Raw genomic sequence first — 26,823 nt, 5'->3', positions numbered from 1 at the left:
TAACCGGAAGTTAACACGCTGAAAAGACACATATCGCCCCCTAGTGTGGGGGAGGTGAACGCGTTCCAGTCAGTAATTCTATTATTTTCAGCAGCACGTAAACTGGGACAAGGAGAGAAGTCCGATTAGAAGGGAAAACATCATTTGTGTGATTAAGCTCTGCATGTAAAAGTAGTCAATGATAGAGTAGCAATGGTGATACTGACAATAGTAATAGTGATGGGAATAGTAGTACGGGGAGAATGGCGACTCAGCAAAAAAAAACAAAAAAACAACAACAACAAAAAGCATCAGGATGTTGGGCAGAGAAGCAAAAGTAATAGTAAAAAAAAAGAAAATCCAGTTTATTTTCAAAATAAAACAAAGAAAGATTAATTTCTTCACAGCATTTCACGACTCTGCCTTCAAGAGTCAAAGGAAAGTCAGACAAACAAACAAACAAAGTGACACTGCAAACAGAATAACTTGACAACAGATACTTCCTGTATTAGAGCGAAACAAGAAAATAGTAAACAAAAAATTCCTGAGTCGAAGCTTTGTTTCCTTCATCACACTGTCCCAACAGGACAAGTGATTTCTGTCTATTCTATAACCTTTTGTTATTCACCCTTCATGGTTGTTGTTTCAGCTGGTCCTGGATTCAAAGAAAAGTTGTCAATTTTGGAAAAAAAATAAATAAATAAACAACTTTTTTTTTTCAATTATTTTCATTACATTTACTATTCAAATAATGATTTAGTCAGGTTAAATTTATAGAAAATCATCAACAGATTAATTGCTCCCAAACTATTGGGCAGCTGCAGCTCTGCTCAGAATGACAACACTGCCGACAACAATCTCACCTCTCCCACCTCCATTTCTCAGCCTCACGCTCACCTCCTACTTCAACTGCTAGGGAAAAAAATGAAAAGCTGAAATTTTTAAAAAAAAAAAATAGCTGATGACCTCTTGTTCCACTCGGCCAGGAAATGAAATTTTCCTTATTTTTCCTAGACACTTGTTCATTAATTTGTACGAGTGTCGCGTTGAACCGGATAACCTTTCCTGCATAAGACCCTTATCAACACCCCCACCCCAATACATGCACACACACACACACACACACACACACACACACACACACGCACTGATATCTAATGGTCATTTTTCCCTGGGAGGAGTCTCGGTCTTGAAGGAGGACGGTAAGAACCCCAATTACACGGAAGCATCTCCTTCACTTAATCTCCTTGCTCATCTTTTTCTTCTGCCTTCACCTGTCTGTGGCCAAGTCCTGCCGCCGCTGCCAAGCATCTCATCCCTCACCTCATTCACAACAGGTTAATTAACAGGCGCATCTAATTCACAATGACCTGACCGAAGAGGCGGAGGACCGAGGCCCCGAATCACGTTTCAAGGCAATCAGGACTGTACAGTAATGAAAAAAAGAAAAAGAAGTAATTAAAGAGCTTAAAGCAACAATGGCGAAATGGGCGATGGAGTGGTCGCCCACTCCATCGGGCGAGCGAGCACAATGTGAAAGGCTGTGAAATGCAAGACAGATGACGCTGCGATGAATGCTAATGTGGCGAGGAGCCTGCTGAGGGTGTTTTTCTCATTTAGAGGGTGGCTAGCAACAGGAAGAGACCTGTGGACGCAACTTCAGAGAAGGAGTGGCAAAAAACAAAAACGGTGTAAAATCGCTGGAAAAATAAATATTTAAAAATAGTAAGTAAGTAATAACAACCTTGAGTACTACTACTAGTACTCACAAAATATGTGCCAATACCACAACACTGATACGAATTGTATTTGTATTTTTACAACAATTTTATCAAGTTTGTGTTTGTACTGCAGTGACACTTGTTCTTGAAAAGCATGCTGAAAAAGCTTGTTCAAATAACATTACATCTGTGGAAAAACTAATAAATCAAAGTAATTCTATAATGTGTAATGGTCTTATTAAGTACTCAGTATCGGTGAGTACTGAAATGCAAGTACTACTCTTCTACTATTCTTTAGAAAAGTGGTATCGGCGCATCCCTCATAAGAAGTGTGGTTCCTCAACAACAACAATGTCCTCAAAAAGAAGCACCAATATGTGATGTTTCTGTCTCAGCCTTTGCACAAGAAAAAAAAAAATCACTAATTATTCTTTGATTTTTAATCTTTAATTACGTTATCGCTGGTTATTACTTCTAATTACCAGGAAACCCATCTGCAGTTGTGACCCCCAGTGTCCCTCTGCTTCTGTCCAATGAGTAGTTGCCACCCACAGAAGCAAGGGGGCGCTGCAGCCTGATCTGATCTGAGCCTGGTCTTTCTCATCGTTTGGCTTTTTGAAGCAACAACAACAAAAACAGTTTAATTATTCAAGTTTTTATTTATCTATTTATCTATTATTATTTTTTTACACCTCTTTAGTCAGAAATGATGGCGAAGTCGCTGCTGTTACATCATTCAGCAGCTGGAGTTTTCTGCGGTATCCCTGAATATCCAAGTGCCTTTAATTGCAGACTGAGTGGGTTTCAATTATCGCATAATCTTTTCAAAAAAATGGAAAAAGAAAAAAAAAGGTTACAGTTCTGGGAAACGATGAAAAAGCATTTGGACTCAACTTCACACGCTGATATAATTCAACACAACTTCTGGGTCCCCTGCTTTTTTCCATGAACAATCCCAGACTCTGGTGGACCAGTGACTCAGAGCGCTGTGATCTTCTGAAGAGACGCGACATTGCGCTGTTTGACGAACGCTTCCATTACACCGGGGTGAGAGGAGGGCAGTATGGTGTGTGTGTCGGAGGGGTAGGGGGGTTGGTTAGTCAGGTCACATCTGGTCACGCAAACCACTGCAGGTGATGAGGTGGATGAGTCACCGTACAGTGTGTGACTAACGGCAGAGGTGGGAGGAGATTGTGACGCTGATTCGAGCTGAAAGAGCAGGAGGGGGGAAAAGAAAGAGAGAGAGAAAAAAAAAAAACAACATCTGCCACATTGCATCTAATCCCCTAACATGGACGTTTGTTAATAATCAGTAATGAAAATCCAGGTGTATAGATGGGATTAATGATGAAACGGCCTCATTAATCCTCCCCTCTCCTCCCACCACCCTCCACTGAGAGATGCTGATTGGTCCAGTCACACCGACGGACGAACCTTTGAGATGTCAGATTTGTAGATTTGCCACCTCCGACTCAAAGATCCGACCCAATATTTGAATACTCGTATCTGGTGCTCAACTACCATTTTATTTTTTTCCAGTTACGTTGATGATGACCTCAACTTTTTTCATAGAATCATTTTTTGAAAAGGCATTTACCATGACAACTTTAATTTAAATCCAGGACCAGCTGTAGCAACAATCACAAAGGGTAAAAAAACAAAAAGGTTATACATACAATGGGGTAAAAAAGTATTTGGTGGCTATCGCTTCTGCAAGTTGTTCTGCAGTACGCTGTCTTCAGTAGCTGCAAGATACAGTCACCACTCAGTGTGTTTACATGGCAGAGAAATTCAAATTATTGCCTTAGTCCGATTATGGTCGGAGAACTCACGTGCATGTACATTTGCTCCGCTACCTTTTTAAAAAGGTCTCCGTTGCGCGTTATTTTAATATGTCCATCTCTTTTAGAAGAGAAAGCATCGCCCCGGTCTCATCCTCTCTCCAAATGTCAACATTCTTATTCGCGTTTGCCAGGTTGTTTCGCGCCGTCTGTTTTGTTAGACGATGTAGTTCTGCGGTCATGAGTCGCGAGAGGGAGGCGTGACACGTGCACACACGCATTGTCCAGTTAATAGTCTGACTAAGGCGTACACATGGAAGAGAAATTCGAATTCCAATCGCACTATCTGGGTGTCTCAGTCGGAGTTCTCCGATTCCAATCGGAGTTCTCAAACTCCGATCATAATCGGACTAAGGTGTTTACATGCACGTGAGTTCTCTGATCATAATCGGACTAAGGCAATAATTCAAATTTCTCAAGGTTAATGCCCTGACCAAGCCTGACTTTTTCCCACTTCCACGAATGGAAGATTGCATTGATCAGGTGGGGACTGCAAAGTATTAAGTTAGTAAGTTAGCAAGTTTGATTTGCTAAAGGGTTATTGGCAGGTCCCCTTATCTGATCGGGCTCGAGAAATTGCCTCCTTCATAACCCCTACTGGTCTTTTCTCCTATAGGGTGATGCCTTTTGGGTTGAGAAACGCCCCAGCTACATTCCAGAGACTAATGACAACAAGTCTTGGGAAACTTGGACGGATGCACGGGTGTACCTTGACGATGTCGTGGTGTTTTCTGACACAAGGCCTCAGCATCTTGAGGGCATCCAGACTCTGTTCCGACGCCTGGCTGAGGCACAACTCACTGTCAACCTGGCAAAGTGTGAGTTTACCAGGGCGACAGCGACATGGTGCGACCAGTGGCAGAAAAGGTTCAAGCTGTTGCAAGTTATCCCATTCCCACAACAAAAAAGGAATTGATGTGTTTTCTCGGCCTCGTAGGCTATTACAGGAGTTTCTGTCGAAACTTTTCTGAGGGGGTTGCACCCCTCACCGACTTGCTGAAAGCCAAAGCAGTCTATGAGTGGACTCCTACTTGTCAGCATGCCTTCGAAAAAGTGTGAAAAAAATGTTGTGCAGTGCTCCTGTTTTATCTGCTCCCAGTTTTGATCGCCTATTTTCACTGCAGGTGGACGCCAGTCATGTTGGGGCAGGAGCTGTTCTCCTGCAGAAGGACGAATTCAGTGTAGAAAAGCCTGTGAGCTTCTACTCTAAAAAGTTTAACAGTTATCAGCTGAATTATTCTACCATAGAGAAGGAAGCCCTGGCTCTAGTGTGGGCCTTAAAATATTTTGATGTCTATGTGGGTTCCGGTGTCGTACCTGTAGTGGTCTTGACCGACCACAACCCTCTAACTTTCCTCAACTCTCTGCAGTGTCCCAACCAGCGACTGATCCGGTGGTCATTGCTGCTACAACCTTACTGGCTGGACATCCGGCACATTAAGGGCACAGACAACGTGGTAGCAGACTCGTTGTCACGAGCCCCTTACCATTAACATTTGATGTTTTCTTTGCACCCTATGCTTTGCCCGTCTTAATTTGCTTCCTTGGTACCAGGTTGCAGAGGGGGAGGGCGTAGTGGGCTAATAGTGAGCATCAAGGGAACACCTATTTCTGGTAAGCATGAAAAACATTTTTTTTTTAACGTTTATCAAGAGATAAAAAAGTAATGGTTATTTATTTTGAGGTTCCGGGGTGGACCCCGTGCTTTATGGAGGGGGGTGTGACGGCCACCCATTGCCGAGCCTGCTTTGTGTTTTCCCTTGTGTGTGTGTGTCTGTGTGTCCCAGCAGGTATCGCAGTGGGCGTGGTTTACTGCAATTGGGGAGCACCTGGCCAGTCTCACCAAGACCTATAAAGCCGGCAGTCATCACTCAGCCGCCCTCTCTCCAGCATCTGACAGATCTGCTCCTCCATACGTTTTTGTTAATCTTTTCTTTTGGGGCTTAGGCCTATCTACTTTCATTTTGCACTCTTCAACACTTGCATGCATCACACTAACATTTACAAACAACCTCAGACACACTGACAAAGCCATAATACACATCCCATTTAGTTTTTGTGATTTGTTTGAATACATTTTTAAGAGCCGAGTCGTGACAGGGCCATCAGACTGACAACAAAGGAGGTCCGAATGTGGCCAGAGGAGGCCTCCCATGCTCTACAGGACGGTTTTAACAGCACTGATTGGACCATTTTCAAAGAAGCAGCAAATAGAACAACCAGACAGACACCCAGGAGTACACTGCGGCTGTCTCAGCTTACATTCCAAAGTGTACAGATGATGTAACACAGAGAAAACCAACAACAGTGTGTTTCCAACCAAAAACCATGGCTGACATGGGAGGTTTGAAAGCTCCTGAGATGCAGCTTTCAGGGTCGGAGACACTGCAGGCCTAACAACAGCAAGAGTCAACCTATCACGTGGTATTAAGGAGGCAAAGCAACAGCACAGCAAGAAAATATCAGATAACTTCTGCAACACAAGGGACACATAGAACCTATGGCGCCGCTTTCAAACACTCACTGACCTTGAACCCCCTCACCAGACCGCTTAAACGACTGCTTTGGCAGACTTGATACACACGTCACACCTGCACAAAGAATCACACCCCCAACGGACGAGCAAGCAGCAGTTTGAATTGATTGACATCGCTGGCTAAGAAGGCCCAGGAATAGTTCTTTATTCTGGCGATAAAGAACAGTACAGTGTAGCCAGGGCCAATCTTAGGAGAAGCATGAAAGTGGCAAAGAGGGCTTATAAGAGGAAGGTGGAGAACCACATGGCGGACAACAATCCAAGGCAAGTGTGGCAGGGTTTACAGCACCTCACAAATTACAAGGGCAACTCAGTGGGGGAAGCAAATGCTGATGCCTCGCTCGTAGAAGAGCTAAACCATTTCTTCACCCGTTTTGAGGCAAGGAGGACCCACTCTGCTCCCAGTACCTCACAACACCCCAGCACCCACCTGCTCGAGCTGCAAGAGTTCTGAGGGCGGTCAATCCACACAAAGCAGCGGGACCGGATGGGGTACTGAGTAGAGTACTAAAGGCTTGCACAGATCAGCTCTCGGGGGTCTTGACGAGGATTTGTAACACCTCCCTGTTTTCACCCATCCTGTCTGAAAACAGCCACCATCATTCCCGTCCCCAAAAAGAACTCCACAAGCTGCCTAAATGACTACAGGCCTGTGGCAGTAACTTCTGTAGTCATGAAGTGCTTCGAACGACTTGTCCTTCACCACCTCAAATCCTGTCTCCCTCAGAACTTCGACCAGCATCAGTTTGCTTATAGAGCAAACAGGTCAACAGCTGACACCCTCAGCACCGTTCTCCATGCCACTGCCAGTCATACTGAGAAACTGGGGAATTATGTCAGGATGCTTTTAGCTCTGCCTTTAACACCATCAGGCCGGACATCCTCATTGGGAAACTCACTGATTTGGATTTCTCACCCCAAATCCAAATCAGTCAAATCATCAAATCATCCTTCGAAATGCATGCTTTGAAGGATGCAGAACCTGAATTGAGACATAGCCCAAGTCTGGCGTGAAGGACACCTTCCGCGGCTATCGCGGAACGATTCTAAAGTCAAAAGTGCCCAAGAACAAATAACACTGGCCGCTGCCGGACTGCTGTTTACTCAGCTGTTTGAGCAGCTGCAGGTAGATATACAGGTTAATTCACTACCAGTTGCCATCTAGTGGAAGAAGATTTAATTGTTCTACCTGTTACTGAATGCTGCCCTCATAGATAGACGTACAAAGACACATTATTTGCGTTGAATAAATAATATTCATACCAATTGGATGAAATTGGGCATTTTTCCACAGCACACCTGATGATCTCTCACACTACATTAGTGCCACGCTACATTAGTATTCTACTATATATATATATATATATATATATATATATATATATATATATATATATATATATATATATATATGTGTGTATATATATATATATATATATATATTTATATATATATATATATATATATATATATATATATATATATATACATATATATATATATATATATATATATATATATATATATATATATATATATATATGTATATATATACATATATATATATATATATATATATATATATATATATATATATATATGTATATGTATATATATATATATATATATATATATATGTATATATTAATTCAATTCAGGATTTTCTTTCTTAGCATTTTCTTTTTTTCATTGTAAAACAGGAAGTACGTGCAATATACTGACAAGTTGTTTTGTTCACTGTCTCTTTCTTTGTTTGGCTCACTTCCCTTAGACTCTTGAAGTGTTGCGACCAGTTGCGGTTATGGGCGGAGGCACATAAAAAAACAAAAAAACAAAAAACATGTTGCCCAACATCCTTCCCCCCCTCTATTTTCCCTCTTACCACTGGTATCATCACTATTACTATTGTCAGCATCACCATTGTTACTCTACCATTGAAGTTATTACTGCCCCAAGTCTTGATTACTATTACTATCATTATTACGTTCGCATCATCATAACAGTAATATGGTTATTGTGATCGACACTCATACAAACTACAAAGTCCTTCTCAAGTGACAATATTTTCAAGAGAAAAGCAGTTTTTTTCCCCTTCTTCATCACTTCTGTCTCCAACACACTCGGAATTTCAACGTGTTGTTTTTCTTTCTTTCCGTTTTCTGTTTCCGTCTTCTGTTCTCATATATATATGTATATATATATATATATATATATATGTATATAATGCAGCCTTCCTGCCGCCAGCGACTTCTTCATGGGTCTACCACGGTCACCCATAGACATTCATTGAGGTCCAAAGACGGCAAATTGCTCCATCTCTGGCGCAGATGTCCCTAGAATTCCGCTGCTCTGACGGCCATTGATAATGCATTGGCAATCCAAAACATTTCCTAATCAACTTCTTTGAAATGCATCGAAACACACGCCAGCCATCTTGCAGCTTGCTACGCACCCTAACCTGTTAACAATAACCTAGTGTTGTTGTTCTATGATTTAGTGGTGGTTGTCCATATATCTATGGACTCTTTATCTTCTTCTTACCGGCAGAGGGGGGCGTAGCTATGGGGACGCAGGCATCTCCGTGTCCCGTCGCCGTGGACGTCGACAGCAACGTCTTGGCCAGGAAGGCGGAGATTGGTTGGACCAGCAGGGAAGAGATGCCCACTCTTAAGTCTTCCGCTGGAGGAGGGGAACACATGAAGAGAAAAAGAAATGATCAGGCAGCATCAGGGATGGGCCACCCCCCCGTGATGTCCCAAAGGGCCACCAGTGGCTCACCAAGGGTTAGGGACCAAGACCACCCCAGTGACCAGGTGTTGGCCCGGCCCCATATGAGACCACTTTGTTTTTTTTGTTCCCGTCCAAACGTGGAAGAATCAGATTTATCAGGAGGCTGTAAACACAGGGCTAAACACGCTGCTCTGTGGACATCTACAGCTAATCAGATTAATCAGAACAGGCTGTTCCTACTTAAGGAAAATGAAAAATTTAAATTGGAATCTTTAAAGTCTTTATGACGTGTGAACTCATCGTTCAGACTGTTTTTACTGATGAATAAATTCACCAAAAGGATAAAATGTTTTTAATGTTCTTCCAATTTCTGTTTGTCCTCTGGGATTTTAACGCCTTCCCCAATTAAACAATTTTACAGCTTGGAAATATGCAAAATTTATAACACGTCCAAAAATAAAAGGATAATTTTTGAACAATTATCTTCTAAAAAGTGAAGGAGAAAAAAAAAGTTTAAAGTCGTTTATAATTAAAGAAAATTGTGGAGATTGTTCTTTTTAACGGCAAAAAAAATTCAGCAACGAGAGGAGTCGCTCAGTCTTCAGTCTCAAAACTCCAACAGCAGCAGTCAGGCAGCATCTCAGCTGCAGCCCCGCCCACTTAACCTTAACAGTTAATGGGAGCTGCAGGCAGCAAGAAGCAGCAACAAACTCTCATACATACTGGGGTCGACAATATAACTGGCCTGGTGGCTCAGCCGTACTTCAAAAACCGTCAGGGGCACCAGAACGCTCCAACCACTGGCCTGGTGGGGCCAGTAAAAAATAATGCCCTTAAAAAAACAAGTATAAGAATCTAATTTCACATTAATTCCTGAATTCCTGAGAAAAAAACAAAGCAGCAGGTTTCTGCTGCACGCTCCCACCTCCCCAGAGTAATGTTCAGGTGGCGGGATCGAGGGTTCACAGGTTGGGACTGGAGCTGGAGCAGAAGAATCTAGTTGCGTAGATGAGGAGGCTGCAGCGGTGGTGCTCCCCTGGGCCATTAGTTGATGAACACTAGAAGTCAACGCTTGGATAGAGTTCATGACTTCCGTGAGGAGCTGCTCCTGCTTTCCCAGCAACGAGCCCTGCATGTTAACGGCATGCAGGGACTGTGTGTCTGCTGGGTCCATGCTCATGGTCAAGTCTTACTGGAAACGAGTTGCGACCCAAAAGTGGACACAGTGGGCTCAAAAGGCAATTAATATAGTTTACTTAACAAAGTGGGAAAACAACAACTATAGTAGTGACCAGAAGATACTGTAGGTACTAGTAGAACACCGGAATCAAGGAGTCACAAGGAAGCAGGAAGTCCGCACATCGGAAATGACGTTCTGACAAAGAGAAGAAGTGTTTGAGTCTTTTAGTAGCCTGAGGAAATTCCGTGATAAAAGTAGACAGCAGATAACTACTGGAATAAAAAAACTAAAGTGGACAACGGGGAACTCCCCAAATCAAAGACCAACCGAAAACCCTGACAGCACACATCTTCATATACATACCCATGGACGGACACATGCCCCCATCCACCCACTTAGCTAACCCCCTTACACACACACTCTCAGATATACCACTTCTGACAGCCTCACTTTTTATTTAAATCCACTGTCTAGCAACTTGCATGAAATATTCAGCACAAATGTCAGCAAAATGCCTCTCCTCTGTCTTCATAACAGTCAAAGCATGTGCGTTAAGTTCCCACTGTGGTCCAAACTAATGTGCTATTACTCCTAGGTAACTGTGATTACTTACAGAGGTCCAATAGTCACCAGTAAGCGCTACCGTTTTTGTCTGCCGCAAGGCCTCCTTCACATTAGATTTCTCCTCTTCATACAAGTCATGTATCTTGGTTACAGTGGTGTTCTTGAAGGCAGCTCATACGTGTTGTTGTTAGACGCTTGTAAGACAGTCAGATCCACACCCTGAAATGTTTTCTCTTAACAACTGTGTTTATCTCACCTATTGTTAATTTGTAATTAACTAATACAATTTACATGTCACGGGAAAAGGAAACCCTGAAGGTCAAAAGGCATCGCCTTGAGTATGTTTGACATGCATTTGGAGACTGTGCCTTTTGTTTACCTGACTTCCTGTTGAAATGTTGTGTGCCTCAGTGTGAGAAGTACGAAGGTCTAGGTGATTTATTGTCACTGTTATCACGGAAAATAACCCCTGGTGGCCAAAAGGTTCCCAAATAAGAGCATCTCAATGAATCTGTTGGATATGCAATTTAGAAGTGTGTCTGGTCTGGGAGGATATTTAATGGAAAGACCAAGAACCTCGTGGCTTTCTTTCTCTCCTTCTTATTTTCCTCTGCTTCATCTCCTTCTCCTTCTTCTTCTTCTTAGCCTGTTACATTTTTTTTGCTGCATTTTCACTTTGGACACCGCAATAAACTGCTATGCCATCCATTTCTCTTCAATATTGACTTATTGAGACTTTTGTTCTGGAGAATAACCTGACATCAGACTTTGATTTGGCCTTCAGTTATGTGGTAAATTCATCCGAGTAACACTTATACTCCTACCTCTATATACTACCTCTGAGTCAAATAGAAAAGATTGAGTATCATGTTCTTTAACTACTAAATTATTTTTTATAATCTCTAAATATCTCAACCTAGATGTCTGGGCTTTTCTTCTATGTTAAGAGGGTCACTGAATAATTTTAGTCTATATCTGCCATCACGGAACTAAGATAGGGACTAATTAGTATCCCTCAGACCTTCGGTATATGGTAAGTTTTACTGGACACTATTCAAACCCTTAACCTCTGAGTTGGACAGGCAAGATTGGGTATAATGTTTTATAACCTCCAAATACTCCAACCCAGACATCAAGGCTATTCTTCGATGTTAATAATGAAACTGAATGGTTTTGTTAATTTAGGTCTGCAAGCTGTAGCCACCCATTTAGCTATGGCTGCAGAGAGTTTGTTGCCTGTAGAATGGTGTGCATGTCTTCGTTGAAAGCTATCCAGCACAGTCTGTATATGGCGAGGAGGAGAAGGACTCTCTGCAACAACAGTATGCTTGGCCATCATATGGTATTTTAGACTGGACGTGCACTGGTGGTAAATTAGTTCACAGTTCCAATAAATGACTTTTCTTTTGTCCAACGAACATTCAGGCAAACCTTTAAAGATAAACTTTTCGTTTAAAAGTCCATTTTCTGTGTCCATTTCTGCTTTGTTATCGTTTGCATTTCCATGTAATCCACTGCCTGAAACTACGGGTGCTGGCAAGGCACAGACCGTGCGAGCGTTGGCTGGGTTCACTGGGCCGTGGAAGCGGTTCATTTTCAAATTAAAAGGAATTTTTAAAAATGATTACTGCAATTGACAAAATGTGACCACTCTTGTGTACGTTATATTTGTCCGTATCTAGTATCTGAGTGCGAGAGAGATGAAACACACACACACACACACACACGTGAAAGAGAGCTGAGCCGAGATGTTTGTCGACTGTTGCGGAGAAATGGACGTCTGGTCTGAAACGGGGATTGTCGTAGGTGCGGAGCTTCACGGCGCTGTTTTATACACACACACATATATATATACAGTATATTAAGGGTGTCAAAGTTAACTCAACGCCGCTTTATCGCCGACAATTCTTTTATCGCGCGATTAACGCACACAGTGCTTTTTGAACCTTTGGCCTCTCCGTAGATTGTGGAAACGGGAAATGAATTGACTCACAGCACGCAGTCACGCGCTTGCAGCCGGCTTGTAAACACAACAAAAAAAAAGAAAAAGACACTGAGCGTAGATGAGCACTAGGAAGGACTAACGTGGATAAGGCGTCAATTGTAAATGGAAAGTTCCACTTCAAACCCCTGCCAGATGGCAGTCCTGAGAGGACAAAAGTGATATGCATTTACTGTAGCGAGCGCTTCCATTCGGCGCACATGTTAATGAATGTAGTAGTTCAAACCAGACGCGAACAGGCTCGCGCCTCCCCTCGCGGATCGCGCCATGCATTTAACGTCAGTTCACTGGACGTGGAAGCGAAGCGCCGAGCGCTTCCATTCGGCGCCCACGTTATTCAATGTGGTGGTTCACACTAGACGCAAACAAGCGCGCGGCTCGCGCCATGCAGTTGTCGTTTCGGCGTCTGCTCTATTTTGTGCGCGAGCCGCGAGCGATCCTCGTCATTAGTACAGGAAGTCGCTAAAAAAAAACAACTAGAAAATCCGGTGAATTTTCAAAATAAAAACCGAATGACAAATTCGATCATATTTGTATGTTATATTTGTCAGTACATTGTATCAGAGTGCGAGAGAGAGTGTCATCCTTTTGTGTTAATGCCTGCTGAAAAAAGGGGATGAATGGTTCAACTTCGAGTTGAAAAGTAAAATATACAAATTTTGGTAGTACTAGTAATCATTACTATGTAATGTTACAGTTATGCCCATCTGTTATCTTTGTTGGGCTTGAGTTTATAATTCATCTTTTGTTTTGTTAGTAGTACTTGTCATTGCTCCAACATGCTGCACTTGCAGAAAGCAAGTATTTGCCAACTCCCATGTTGATATGGTTATTAAAAAAATGGGAAAATATCAGTTTACGGTAGATTTAGAGCAGATAAAAAAATATGCAATTAATTTGCGATTAATCGTGAGTTAACTATGGAAAACCATGTGATTAATCGGATTACTTTTTTTAATCGACTGACAGCTCTAATATATATATATATATATATATATATATATATATATATATATATATATATATATAGTATATAAATAAATATACGTGTGTGTGTGTGTGTAAAAATTAATTTGAAAGCTAGCTAGTTTTAAATTGCTACTGCTGAATTTCTGCCTTTCAATATTTTCTTGCTCTGGTTTAAGTCTGATTCATCCTCCATCTCCTCCTCCTCTTCCTCTTTCATGTCCTTCAGATCCTCCTCCTCCTGAACGCTCAGCCAGGCGAGAACTCAACAAATCAATAGGTCGCCAGCGTCCACGCTCTGTAAATCAGTCTTTCCATTAGCGGACACTGATATTAACTGATACCTGCTCTGACAGACCGGCTCTGCACCACCTCTATTTCTTCTCTCTTCTGTGTATGTGTGTGTGTGTGTGTGTGTGTGTGTGTGTGTGTGTGTGTGTGTGTGTGTGTGTGTGTGTGTGTGTGTGTGCTCGCTCGCTACCCTCTGACATCTTGACGTTTTTCCACAGAGGCTCGACCAGCCGCCTCCTCCATGATGTGCAGGGCAGGCAGGAAATCATGGCGGCTGCTGGGTGAGGAGGTGCCAGGAGGAGGTGGGGCCGGGTGGGGTGGGGTGGGGTGGGGTGGGATGCGGGCAGACAGCTGATTCTCCCACTGATGTCAGGAAACAGGATGATTTATTGTGAGTGGGCCACGGCGAAACTTCTGCAACGGCTGCAGCCCCACAGGTCGACTGACAGCATGGACGGTCAAAACTCAGAGCAGGAACAAAAAATAAAAGACAAAAAGAGTCTGCCGGCTTGCCGTAGATTGAATTGTACATAGCTGACCAAAAAATTTGGACTGAATAGTTCAGATCTTTTCAAATCAGCACCCATTAAAGGGACAGCTTGCGATATTTATTGAGTCTCTTCTTGTAGAAACTAAAATTTACTCATTGAAAAATTATGAGTTTGCCCTTTTAAAAGTGTGATTTAAATGCTTTGTGCCTCCAAGCGGTAAGAAGTGCAGAAACCTCCCAAACTGTGGGTCATAAAAGAGTTGAATGTCCTGCTGCATTTCATTTCAATAGTCGGACTGTTTTTCCATCTATGTCTTTAGATATTATTTGGATCATTTTTTTCAGCCAAAGCAACTTTGCAACTTGCCAAAACATGTCTTAGCTATCATTAATTAGTTATGAAAAAATTAAGTTATGAATTAGTTATAGATGATTTTTTTTTTTTTTTTCAAACGCCAAATCCAGCCCACACACGAAGCAACTCTGCGCTGCGGCGACTGGTCTGTGCGCTGAAAAAGAACAGAAAAAACGTGACTGACAGTAGACAGAAACTGACGAAACGTTCTGGTGGTGGAGGAATGGCGAGGGAGGGAAGTGGTGGCAGTTTTGTTGATCCCCCAGCGGCACTGCACAGCAGTTAAATAAGGTCAGGTGGAGGAGGAGAAAAGACGGATGGATAAAAGGAAGAGCGGGTGCGTTTGTCGCATGTACAAAGTTAGGTGGAGGAGGCTGGAGACGGTTCAGCGCAGAATGTGATGATGTGAACTTCCCATGGCGGAGGCGCAAGACGGGAAAAAACAAAACAACAACAACAACAACAAAAAACTCAGCAATGTGGCAGCCTCGCAAGGTCACAGATAAACTGAAGAGAAGAAAATGGCTATAAAACAGGACAAGGACAAAGACGCCCTCAGGCTGCAGGGAGCAGAAACTCTCTGTGGAGCTGAACTGAAAACCACCAACAGTCAGCAGAGGAGCCGGAGACCCTGCAGAACCTGAGCAAACCACTGGAGCCCTGGGAATAAAATAAGGGATTATTCTGGACCAGACCTAGTTAAAGTGAGGGGTTACTCTGGACCAGGCTTGACGAAACGCAGAGATTATTCTGGACCAAGCCTAACTAAATCCAGGAATTATTCTGGACCAGACTTGACTGAACCCAGGGATTATTCTGGACCTGGTTTAATTGAACCCAGGGGTTATCTGGACCAGGCCTAGCTAAACCCAGGGATTGTTCTGGACAAGGCCCGACTAAACCCAAGGATTAGTCTGGACCAGCCCTTACTGAACCCAGGGATTATTCTGGACCAGGTCTGACTAAAGCCAGCAATTATTCTAGACCAGAATTGACTGAACCAAGGAATCATTCTGGACCAGACCTGATTTAACCCATTCTGGACCAGAACTTGTTGAAACCAGTGATTATTCTGAATGAGGCCTTGTTAAACAGGGATTCATCTGGACCAAATTTCACTAATCCCAAGGATTATTCTGGACCAGGTTTGACTAAACCCAGGAGTATTCTGGACCAGGTTTCACTGACCCCAGGGATTATTCTGGATCAACCCTAACTGAACACAGTAATTATTCTGGACCCGGCCAAATTGAACCAAGGGATTACTCTGGACCGAACCTGACTACTCTCAGAAATTATTCTAGAGCAGGCCTAATTAAACCCAGGGATTATTCTGTGGCGATACTCCTCAGAGGTACAGTTTTGTTTTTTTCCCCCCACCGGTGCTCCTGTCAGCTGACGGCTCCCTGACATGGGCACAGATTTGAACATGCGGATGAACTCACAGCTCTGCCATGTCGCTCTTCTGCTTGGAAAGCTCGCAGCTGTTCCACAAGACTGTGATTGTCTTTCAATGTTCCCGAGCAGCTCCAGCGGCGGGAAGCGTGGAAGAACTAATCCCGTGCTAACGATGATGGCGTTTTAATGGAAGCTTAGTGACAGCAGACAGGCTGCCAAAAAACAGATGGATTCAGAGGGTGGGGGTGAGGGGGAAAGCTTCAGCAGTCACATGTCGATGATGGGGGGTGGGGGTCATTGCAGAAGGTGAGTTGGTGACTTCAGAATGCTCAGAACCAAGACAGCCGTAGATCAGACATTAAAGGAATAGTCTGTGATTTCTTTTCCCCCAGAATCAAACTTTTCTGTCCAGTGTAATCGGCTTTTACTCCGTCTGTCGTGACTAGCAGCATAGTCACAAGTGCTCACTGCAGGGTGTCAAAGGTCATGAGATCGGAACACTGTTCGACGTGCTGGAATAGAACGCTGACATCTCGTCCAGTCCAAGGTTGATATACGGCGTTCCTGCTCAAGGCTCCACCCCCTTCCTGGGCTCGTTTGCTTGTTTTACTGGCTTAATAACGGTTCAATTGACCGTCTGAGCGTTGATCAATCTGCGGAACAACGAAGCAGCAACCAATTAAACATCTGGACGAGGAAACAACTACCCCTCCCACCCCAAACCTACCCCTCCCCCCTGCTATTTTCCCTTTCTCGCCTCCTCGAATGGGCGATAAAGCCGCTTCATTTGCACAGCACTACTTTTTCATCCGGCACCCCCCTCCTCTCTCCTCTTAGTCCATCCACATTTTGTAGGGGATAAATGAGCTAATTGGCAATGCTGCTGAGAGTGTGTAAACAAACTGATGGGGTGGCTGGATAAAGCGTCAGGATAAAGTGGGCGGAGTTTGATGAGAGCAGAAAGCAAAATTGGGTCGCAAATCTGAGCTGAAGATGAGAAAAACCGGGAAGTCTAGTAGGAAGGCTGGAAGGCCGGCATCTCACCATTCAAGGAGAAAGTGGGCGGAGCTATAGCCAGGGTCCCAGCTGTATGTTGGGTTAGCGTGCACGCTACAGTTCTGCCTCGTCTAATCATGACTGGACGGCAGCAACAAACAACTGAATGAACCAGAGTCGTTTATTTGACTGCTGAGCGGCTGTGGCCACACAGCAGGAACACCAAACTAACACTAAACTCACGCTAAACTTATGCTATACTCATATTAAACTAATGCTATACTCATATTAAACTAATGCTAATCTCATGCTAAATCCACACTAGCTGGGGGGGGGTGGGGGGGGGGGGGTGCTGTCAGCAGAGGGTACCACTTGACTGAAGACCCAAATGGTAATACAGAGGTTATGGTGTTTGTTCTCACTTTGTCAGGGGAAAGACGCAAACACACACACATGCACACACATACAGACACACACACACACACGACACCGTTTCCACAGCTAAAGTGACATGGGCAGGAACAGAACAAACACAGGAAGCTGACCAACTCTATGACAACTCTTCTGGCGTTTGTGCGTTTTTTTCTGATGAGGACACGCCGAGGACACGGAGCGATGCGGGTGTCGCGTCGCGTCAAGTAAACACACACACACACACATTCACACACATGTGTGTGTGTGTGTGTGTGTGTGAATGCTCAGCAGGGTGGTGGTGCAAGCCAACCGGGCGTGCAGGCATGTGTTCAAAGCGCTGCATTATGAATCGGTGGCACAGATTCATGCGAAAGTTCCTGGTATCTCATCTCGTCACGCTCCGCCGTTCGGCCGCCGACAGAAACCCACTCGTTTCCCCGCCCGGTTTTTGCAGAGTGAAAATCCGACATGACAGCAGCCGCAACGTTTTTTTTTCCCCCCCTCTCTTTTTCCCCTCCGTGACGTTCCGCCAGAGAGGAGGGGGGAGGGGTTTGGAAGTCTCGCTAGCACCGTTTACAGTTGACAAGGAGCAAATCAGACAGAGCTGTTCGTTCATTTGGTTGTTCGTTCGTTCATTCCTTTGTCCGTTTATTCCTTTGTCCGTTCAGTCATTGGTTTGTTCTGCTGCTGACACTGCTGCTAATAGTTTCACTTTATCCTGGAGAGGTGCCAACAGTTAAGAAGCTGCTGGGAAAAGACAAAGAAAAGAAAAGAAATAAATAAATAAAAATAAAAAAAACTGACATCGAAGACGCAGCTGAAACAACAAGCAAATCCCAGAGAAACACAACAGCTGACAGGTTTCAGTTCGAAGAGAAATGTATTTTTGCGAGAAAAAAAAAAAAAAAAAAAGAAGACAATAAATTTGCTTGGTGAAAGCCAGTCTGGGATTTTTTTTTTTCTTTTACATCTTCTTCAAGAAGACATTTCATTAGACTGCAAAGCAGCTCGGTCCCTGCGAGCCGCTGCAGGAAAGGGCCCTCTTTGCTTAACGCTGTCCCCGTGAAGGATGACATCATGAGTGAACGCCAGAGTCCCGAAGTCCAACAAGACTGAAGGCAGAGGCAGCAGACGTTTTTTTCCAGGTGAACCATCTGCTTTCTTCCGACTCATCCGGACGTCTGACGCTCGACCTGCTGCGAGCGGCTGAAGCTTCTCCGACTATTTCTAGAAGCCTCCTGGGCATCAGCAGGCCTCCACACACAGATGTTCCTAGCGTCCCGCTGGACTCTCTCCCTCACACACACACACACACACACACACACACACACAGGCGCATGCATAGCTCCTCCGGGAGGACAACTGTTCCCACCGAATGCTGATAATTATGTCACCGCCATTAAACAAACACACTCCACATTCATCTCTGTTGTGTTTCGAAGAACAGAGTCAAAGTTGACAAAGTTTTTTTTTGCTGTTGTTTTTTTTATTTCTTTCTTGCGTACAAACACCCAGTCCGGCTCCACCCCCTGATCTCGACACCGACCTGAGTCTTACACCGTGACCTCGAGGAGTCACTGTTGTTCACACACCAACTTGCATCTATGTTTATGTTTGTTTAGTTATTTTTCATTATTTTGGGACCTTTCCTAATATTATGTGATTCCATCAGTGACAGAGTGGACCCCAGGCTCCTCCCCCACATCCATCATCTTGGACTGCCTGATGTTTTTGTCTTTTGTCGCAGGGTCTTGCAAATAATGTTCTTATCTGGCTGCATCAGCTGCATGGAGCCCAATATAATGATTGTATTCGGGTGCACCTGTCACCATTACACCATGTTGTGGATTAACTTGTGTCTCTCTCAAGGACCCGAGTCATGTCCTGCTCCGCCTCCACTGCTCTCCATCCTGTTATTTCTATGACAGAAAATGGAAAAACGAGCAAGACACGAGTTTAATGGAAAAGCCACGTTGTACCGAGGAGTGAAAAAAGTGGCAGATCTGAACCTCAGGGGGAGCTGCGTTAAGACTCACACTCACTCAGCTGCATGATGTTTGCTTTAAACACGCGATAAAACTCGACAAACTCGGGACAAATGCTCCAGAAGGCTCGCAGGAGTACGAGAGGCAGAGACGTGTTTGAAGGGAGTCAAAAGGCGGACAGGAAAGTTTGATAAAGGCTGCTCCTCCTCCATCTCCTCCTCCACCTCCTCCTCCACTTCGTCGTCGTCCTCTTCTCTCTCCTCCACCTCCTCTTCCTCCTTTTCTTCCTCCTCCTCCTGCTCCTCTTCCTCAGCGGCCATACAGCCAGGCGACAACGCAAACACCTCATTCTGTCGCCACAGAGCTAACAGGCTCATTGGAGCGCCTTGTTATCCAACTCAAATAGTCTGCGCCAAAGAAATACGCCGCACATTTCCATAATGGTGTTGACCGAACGCTGGGATGGTAGCATGGCGCTACCCGGAAACACACGCTGCCGCTATTTGCATGTCTATTACCTCTGAAAACGCCGCGGCTCCACATGAGGTGAGGAGAGCCAATTTGAAGCTCTGCTGCACATCCGACAGCCGCCCCCACCCAACCCTCTACCACCCATGCCGGCGCTCAGCGCTCATGTAATCCATCCGCACTAAGGAGAGGCAGAGTTGGAAGGGTTTGTGGGAGACAGGAAGTAGTGTAATGAAGGCCCAACTGTGTCCTTTAGTGGGTTAAACACACACACTTGACATGCATGATGGACCGGCCGTGAAATGGGCTGCAAGGCAAAGTTCAGCGGCAGCGGCAGCGGCAGTGGCAGCGGCGGAGGCGTGACAGAAATTTCAAACGGGAGGCACCTGGCCGTCTTCATCACATGATGTCGGCTGGCGGTGGCGGCGGCGTAATCTGAAGATAATGGGATGGTGTAAGATGCAGGTGGCAGCTTCAGAGCAGGATCAAGTCTACGGCAGGGTGGGTGGGGGAGGGCCAGGTGGGTAGGGGGGAGTGGTGTGTGCGTTAGCAGCATGATTAAAAAAACCAGATCAGGGTCATAGATCAGGGCAACCCCTGGACCTTTAGAGAGTCACTGACGCACACGAGCACACAGCGTTGATTGACACGGGGAATCTCACACGGGGAACCAAGTCATGGTCGGCGGTGTCAGGGTTTTTCTGTCACATGACAGCAGTTGGGTAAGGACAGAAGTGCCACCCCCTGTATTCCGTTTGAGTGCCACTTCCTGAATTCTAAACCGCATGTAAATGGACATTTTACATTTATATTTATATTTATATTTTTCTGGAGAAGATGATGCAAACAAATTGGTAAAAGTGACAAAGCAAAAGTTTCAGTTTTTTTTTTTTTTTTGGAGAGCCACTCAAAAAAGAGGTCCCATTTTTTTTTGTATTCAGATTTCTTCTATAAAGCAGTCAAACACTTTAGAGATACCACGGACGTCCTCCTGCGTTGCCCCGGCAACAGAAACATCACCAACACAGGAAAATTGAGCTTGATGTGGATTTTATTCATCTATTTCTTCCCCTAAATCTGTTGCATGTCGCTCTCTGCCTCCTTCTCCAGGGTTTCATCTGCTTATTATGCAGTGCTGGCAATTTGCACATGCACTTCCCGTTCCATGTTTATTCATCCTCGCGAGCGCTAAGCGCTGAATGCTAAGACGCTGCAGTGTGGAAGTATAAGCCATTCACAAGGAAGAACTTCCCTCTCCTGCTGAAGTGGAAGGAATGTTGTGTTCTGTATGCTGACTAAAGAGGTTCATAGAGCTCTTGATCGGACAGATGTAGATGGAGCTGGTCAGCCACTGCTCTTTCCAGGATCTTGCTGAGGAAAGGAAGGTTGGGGATCTGCTGAAAGTTACTGAGGTCATCAGCGTCCAGACTAGGCTTTTTAAGGATGGGAGTGATTGAGGCAATTTTTAGACTGGGGGGGAACCGTACCAGAAACTATTGTTGATTATATCTGTGATGGTGGGCAGGCAGGCTTTAACCAAATCAGTTTGCATAGGGTCCAGAGGACAGGAAGGGGATTTGGCTTTTGAGACCAGTTTGGTAACCAGTGCATCTCTGGGAGCGCACTGCCCTTTGACCAACACACATTTGGGGAGGGGGTCAGGTATGAGAAGTTGCTGATGAATGGAGTCCACCTTAGCTGAGAAGAAATCCAGAAATTTAGAGCTGTAGTCATGGTCCTCAGCAGTGGGGGAGGCAGCAAACAATTAATGGTGGTGAATAGTGTTCTGGGGTGGTTTTGCTGTGAGCGGATGCGGGTGGAATAGTACTTGGTTTTGGTCATTGAGATTTCCTCCTGGTAGGACCTCGCATGATCCTCAAAAGCCTGTTGGTGGACAGCGAGGCCCGTTAGTCTGTGGAGCCGCTCCAACCGGCTAGAGGTTTTCATGATGTGGTCAGAGGTGAACCAAGGGGTGGGTGGGTATAAGAGACAGACCGAGACAGGTGTTTAAGGGGGGCCAGAGTCCAGGCAATGGAATAGAGCGGTGTTGTAGCGTAGGAGTAGGCCATCAGGCGCGGTGTCACGCGGAACCCAGGCCATGTGGGCCACAAGCAGGTCAGGGATGTTGAAGAGGACAGCATGCTGGTCCGATACTGCCAGATCCAGACACTGCAGATGGGAGGGAAGGGTGCCAGTGGAGCAAACTAAGTCCAGAGTCTGACCCTTGACATAGATGGGGCATAGGACATGCTGAGTGATGTTGAAGCAGTCCAAGACTGACAAGAACCCTGCGGCAAAGCTGCAGCTGGAGGAGTCAACATGAATATTGAAATCCCCTAGCAGGAGAGTAGATGAAGCCTTTGAGCAGACAAAGGTCAGTAGCTCCGGAAGCTCAGCTATGAAGGTGGTGGAGGTATTGGGGGGGCTGGCGGGAAAAATGGGGACAAAATGGTGTTGTGGAGAGCCAGAGAGTGTGAATGTGATACACAGAGCAGGGTTACTGGAGGTGAGTGGGGGGCTTGATTCAGTGTTAAAAACTCCAGCTCATTTTATCATGTCTCAGTTAGACAAAGAATATCAGTTTTAATGTGTCAGTTATAATGTTATGGATCAGTAGTGCATTATTGTTTAGGGGGCGAGTAATAAGCAGCATGAAAGAGGCAGCAGAGGAGGCAGACTGAGGACTAGGAGGACTGATACTGTCAACACAGACCAGGGCTAGCGGGGGGGCGTTGTAGAAGACCAAGTGATCTGATGACATCATGGCAGATGGAGGCTGCCGAGGACAAAATCCGCCGAAGAACATCCAAGAAGTATGTTGATGGAGAGAAATATCCGGCAGGCTAGAATCCGCGACTGGGAACCCCAGCTACGGACAGCGCCAGCCCGCGGTGAACTGACCGGCATAGCAGAGATGGCACAGGCTGTCCCAGTGATCCCTCTGAATGTAACCCGGGTGGCGGGGAAGGAGGCGAGCCAAGCTGAATCCCGAGGACATAGAAAATTTTGCAGGCTAGCAGGGAAAGCTTGACAGCCGGGCAGCAGATGCTTAAAGCTGACAGGCAGATGACGTTTGTCCCTGATAGCTGATCGCCATCACAGAGGAATTCTCAGTCTCCGAAAAAAAGGTAGCACAATCAAGAAACTGAAAAGCACAATCTGCAAAATGATGTTGTGAAGAAGCCAAAAGCAGCTAACGACGTTAGCATAGGTGATGAAACCGAGACCCACCGTCCATCAGACTGATTCTAACTTGTCGACTGCATTTGAGCTCAACTAGCAACCACTGGTGGTGGAAGAGGAAAAAAAATAGAAAGACAAGCAGGGTTTTAACATAACGGACAAACGGAAGAATAAAAAGGTTGATTGATCTTGGAGGGCCTGAAAGGCAACAACACCTGTTTTCTTCTGTTTTTAACAAGAGCAAATAATGATGCTCAGATGTTCCGTTCAGCACGTCTCCCAGCAACCGATGGAGGAGGCTGATGACTGGAGCTCCAATTTCCTTCCTTCCTTCCTTTTTTCATTCCTTTCTTTCAACCCAGGGCCTCTTTTTGTTTTTTTCTTTTTCATTAAAAAAATCCACCTGGAAATCAGAAGTACAACCACCTGCCAGCTGGTTCAAGGAAACAAAAGGGACAAAAAAAAAAAAGATATTTCAACAACAGTGAAAGAGTTTGTTTTTTTTTTCTTTTTCTTGCATTGTGACGCGGACAACACAATTATTGAGAACAAACGATCACGTCGACAAGCAACACTTGTCATTTGTTAAACAGGGCTCATGGCCGTGGCACTTAAAAATAAAAGGAAAGAAGAGGAAAAGAGGAGTGGGACATTGTCGCTGCCTGGGGGAAAACACACATTTCTGTCCGCAGACGCAGTGTGCAACGCAGTGTGTGAGTGCGATGTCTTGTGATGTTTCTTTCTTGAAACCTGACACAACTCTCCATCTTTAAACTTTCACATGCACACGCACGACGCGCGAGTAGCTAAACAACTGGTGTTTAGAGGTGTCGAATTATTCCATTAGCGATTCACAAAACAGCTTTGAAACCTCCTGCTGGAAGCGACGCCGGTGGTGGTGGTGGTGGTGGTGGTGCTGGTTGGGAGGGTGCATTGCCGAGTGGGTTGCAAGTGTGGTCACTAATTACCTGTGCCCTTTGTGACATCACAAAGAAACGACATTCAGTGGTGGGACAAGCTGTTGAAAGCAATTTCAAGTATTTTTTCTATTTTTCACAAATATTTGTTATCATATTATAAATTTAATTAATTATTGTTTTTTTTTTGTTTTTTTTAATGTATTGCTATGTCACATTACCGTCCACGGTGAAATGCATTTTATTTGTCGGAATTATGCAGCAGTTCCCCTCCAAGGACAAGACAGTCGACCCCTGTGACCCTGGAGGCTAAACGTGTCGAGGAAACGTTTCTCCAAACTGTCAACTTCCTTCCTCTTCGCAAACAGGAAGTGGTAGCAGAGCTGACAGTGAACACCTGCCGCCGCACACCCGGCACACTGCGGAGAGGGTTAGGGGACGAGGTGGGTGAGGTGGGGGGGTGGGGGGGCTCGGCAGGAAATAAAGCTGTGACATCGGCAGCAATTAAAGTTCTGCTGAAAAAAAACAAAACAACATAAAAAAAAAATTCAAATGGGAAATGTTTTAGACGAAGCGGAAACAGCAGCCAGCCACAGAAGAACACACACACACACACACACACACACACACACACACACACACACACAGGTGCACTAATCATCCCCGCAGGCTTCTGCACGCACAACGACATGCGACGCAACAGTCGGAGTCGGAAGAGTTGTGTGTTTGCGTGACGGCTTTGATTCTTGCGCGGCGGGCGGTGAAGAAGAAGAGGGGAGAGGGGGGGAGTTGGAGGAGCGGGTAGGAAGAGGGAAGGAGGAGGAGGAGGAGTTTGACACAACACTGAGACAGACTGACAGAGTGGGACGGCAGCCAGAATACACAAGACTGGAGATGCTTCACTTCTCCGAGGTCTGAGGAGTGTGTGTGTGTGTGTGTGTGTGTGTGTGTGTGTGTGTGTGTGTGTGTGTGTGTGTGTGGCTGATACCACAGAGCACCGGCTGCAGTTCAGAAGCCACTAAAACAGCAGCAGCCACAAAAGGCTTCACATTATTTATTCAGCTGTCCAGAAAAACAACAACAACAACAACGACAACGACAACAGCATCAACAACAACATGGCAGCCACGGCAGGCCGTAAAAAACTACTGTTCAAATGGGGGTGGTGGTGGAGTGGAGTTGCTTACGTTTGTTTACTGTCAAGAATGGCAGTTCCTCCGTCCAAACAGAAGGCGCCATTTTCACTTGAAGTGAACTGGTCATGTGACCCCGTACGTCACATCTGGTGACATGTAAATGCGGAAAAAGTGTTTCTATTCCACTTGTGCGATATAACTCTACAGTATATCGATACATGTAAAAAAAAAACACCTCATGAGAGCCGGAAAGCCCTTAGTGATATTTAAGAGGTTTTTCCAAGTTGAGGTGTTTCCATTAACAGTTTATTCTTGCAATATTATAGGTTTTGCACAATTCTAGGGGTAATGGAAACGCAGCTTGACAAAGTGAAGGACTGCTTTTCTCAGTTCACTGACCCAGACGGAGACGTTGCGCAGAACGTTGGGACTTCGCCGGGCCGGTGGGAAAAAAGAACCAACAGCCAATCAAATTGATCGTGTATTTCCAACTGGAGCTTTTCAAGGTGGATCTGTGAGGATTCTGCCTCCTAAATCTGGCTCTGAGCCGAGGGCCGCTATTCTGGGAAGCACAGCGGATCATAACTGTCCTGTAATTAATTCCTTCCTGCTGATAAGAAGATAATTAATCTGCTAAATTTTTCTTCTTCTTTTTTTTTTTTTCCTCCAAAATTGGTTAAAAGGGAGCGGGGGGGGCAGCGCCTCACAGAACGCAGCAGGAAAAACCGCGACAGTCATTCATCTTTAATTAAATACTTGGAGGGAACGTTGGGTTTTATAAGCCTTAATGGCTCCAACATGCTGCTAAAGTCGTCTCACCGTCCGTTCAAGAGGATTTTTTTTTTTTTTCACACGCAAACATTTAAAAAGACAGAAAGAGAGAAAAAAAAGAAAGGGAGGGTGGGAAATACAGTGAGCGGAGCTACAGTGAACGGACGGACACTGATATGAGTAATGAGCTGTCCGCTCACATCTTCTGTTCTTCTGAGCCGCATTAGCACCGGGGACCTGGGAGCAGGGCGAGGGGCGAGAGACTAGACAGCCAGCATCTGTCTCTCTCTCTCTCTCTCTCTGTCTCACACACACACACACACACACACACACACACACGCAAGGCTGCTGCAGCTGCTGCTGCCTCTGACCACTGTGGCACTGGGACTCTTACAAGGACTAAAGATACTTGGGCGGTAATGACACGTCCCCATTGGCCGGCCGACAGGAAGTGGGGACAAGACGGCATGTCTGAGAGGTCGTCCATCACGGGAGGCCGATTTAAATACAGTAGAGAGAGAGAGAAAGTGAGAGGAAGTCACATGACTACGGCAAGAGAGAGATAGAGAAAGGCAGGGCCGAAGGCGGTTTAGGATTGGGAGGATTGTGGGAGAAAGTCTATATGAGAATATGTATATAATATGTATATAATATATAATAATGCATAGGGATGCACTGATACCAAAAGCAGTATTGGGTACCAGATACCAGGGTTGAGGGTTGATACTTGTAAAGTACATGGCAATACCACGACACAGATACCAGTTGTGTGTGTATGTGTATGGCAATTGTGTTAAATTTGCGTTTGTACCGCAATGAAAATTGTGACAGTTAACCTGTGTTCTGGATGAACCTGCTGAGGAACGTCTGTGGGAAAATATAAACCTAAGTACTTCTATA

General features: G+C 44.9%; 1 protein-coding gene across 1 annotated transcript in view; it reads right to left on the bottom strand.

Moving 5' to 3' along the window:
- The window catches only part of naaladl2 (N-acetylated alpha-linked acidic dipeptidase like 2), a 258,758-nt gene that overhangs the window by 109,940 nt on the left and 121,995 nt on the right, over positions 1 to 26,823 (bottom strand). Inside the window, exon 9 of the mRNA XM_076019958.1 lies at positions 8,619 to 8,756. Within this exon, the coding sequence (XP_075876073.1) occupies positions 8,619 to 8,756 (138 nt within the window). The remainder of the gene's footprint in view (positions 1 to 8,618; positions 8,757 to 26,823) is intronic.

The sequence above is a fragment of the Nelusetta ayraudi genome, unplaced genomic scaffold (assembly GCF_046127955.1).
Source record: "Nelusetta ayraudi isolate G7.1 ecotype Tasmania unplaced genomic scaffold, CSIRO-AGI_Nayr_v1 ptg000001l, whole genome shotgun sequence".
NCBI lineage: Eukaryota > Metazoa > Chordata > Actinopteri > Tetraodontiformes > Monacanthidae > Nelusetta > Nelusetta ayraudi.
This window is presented reverse-complemented; position numbering and strand designations above follow the sequence as displayed.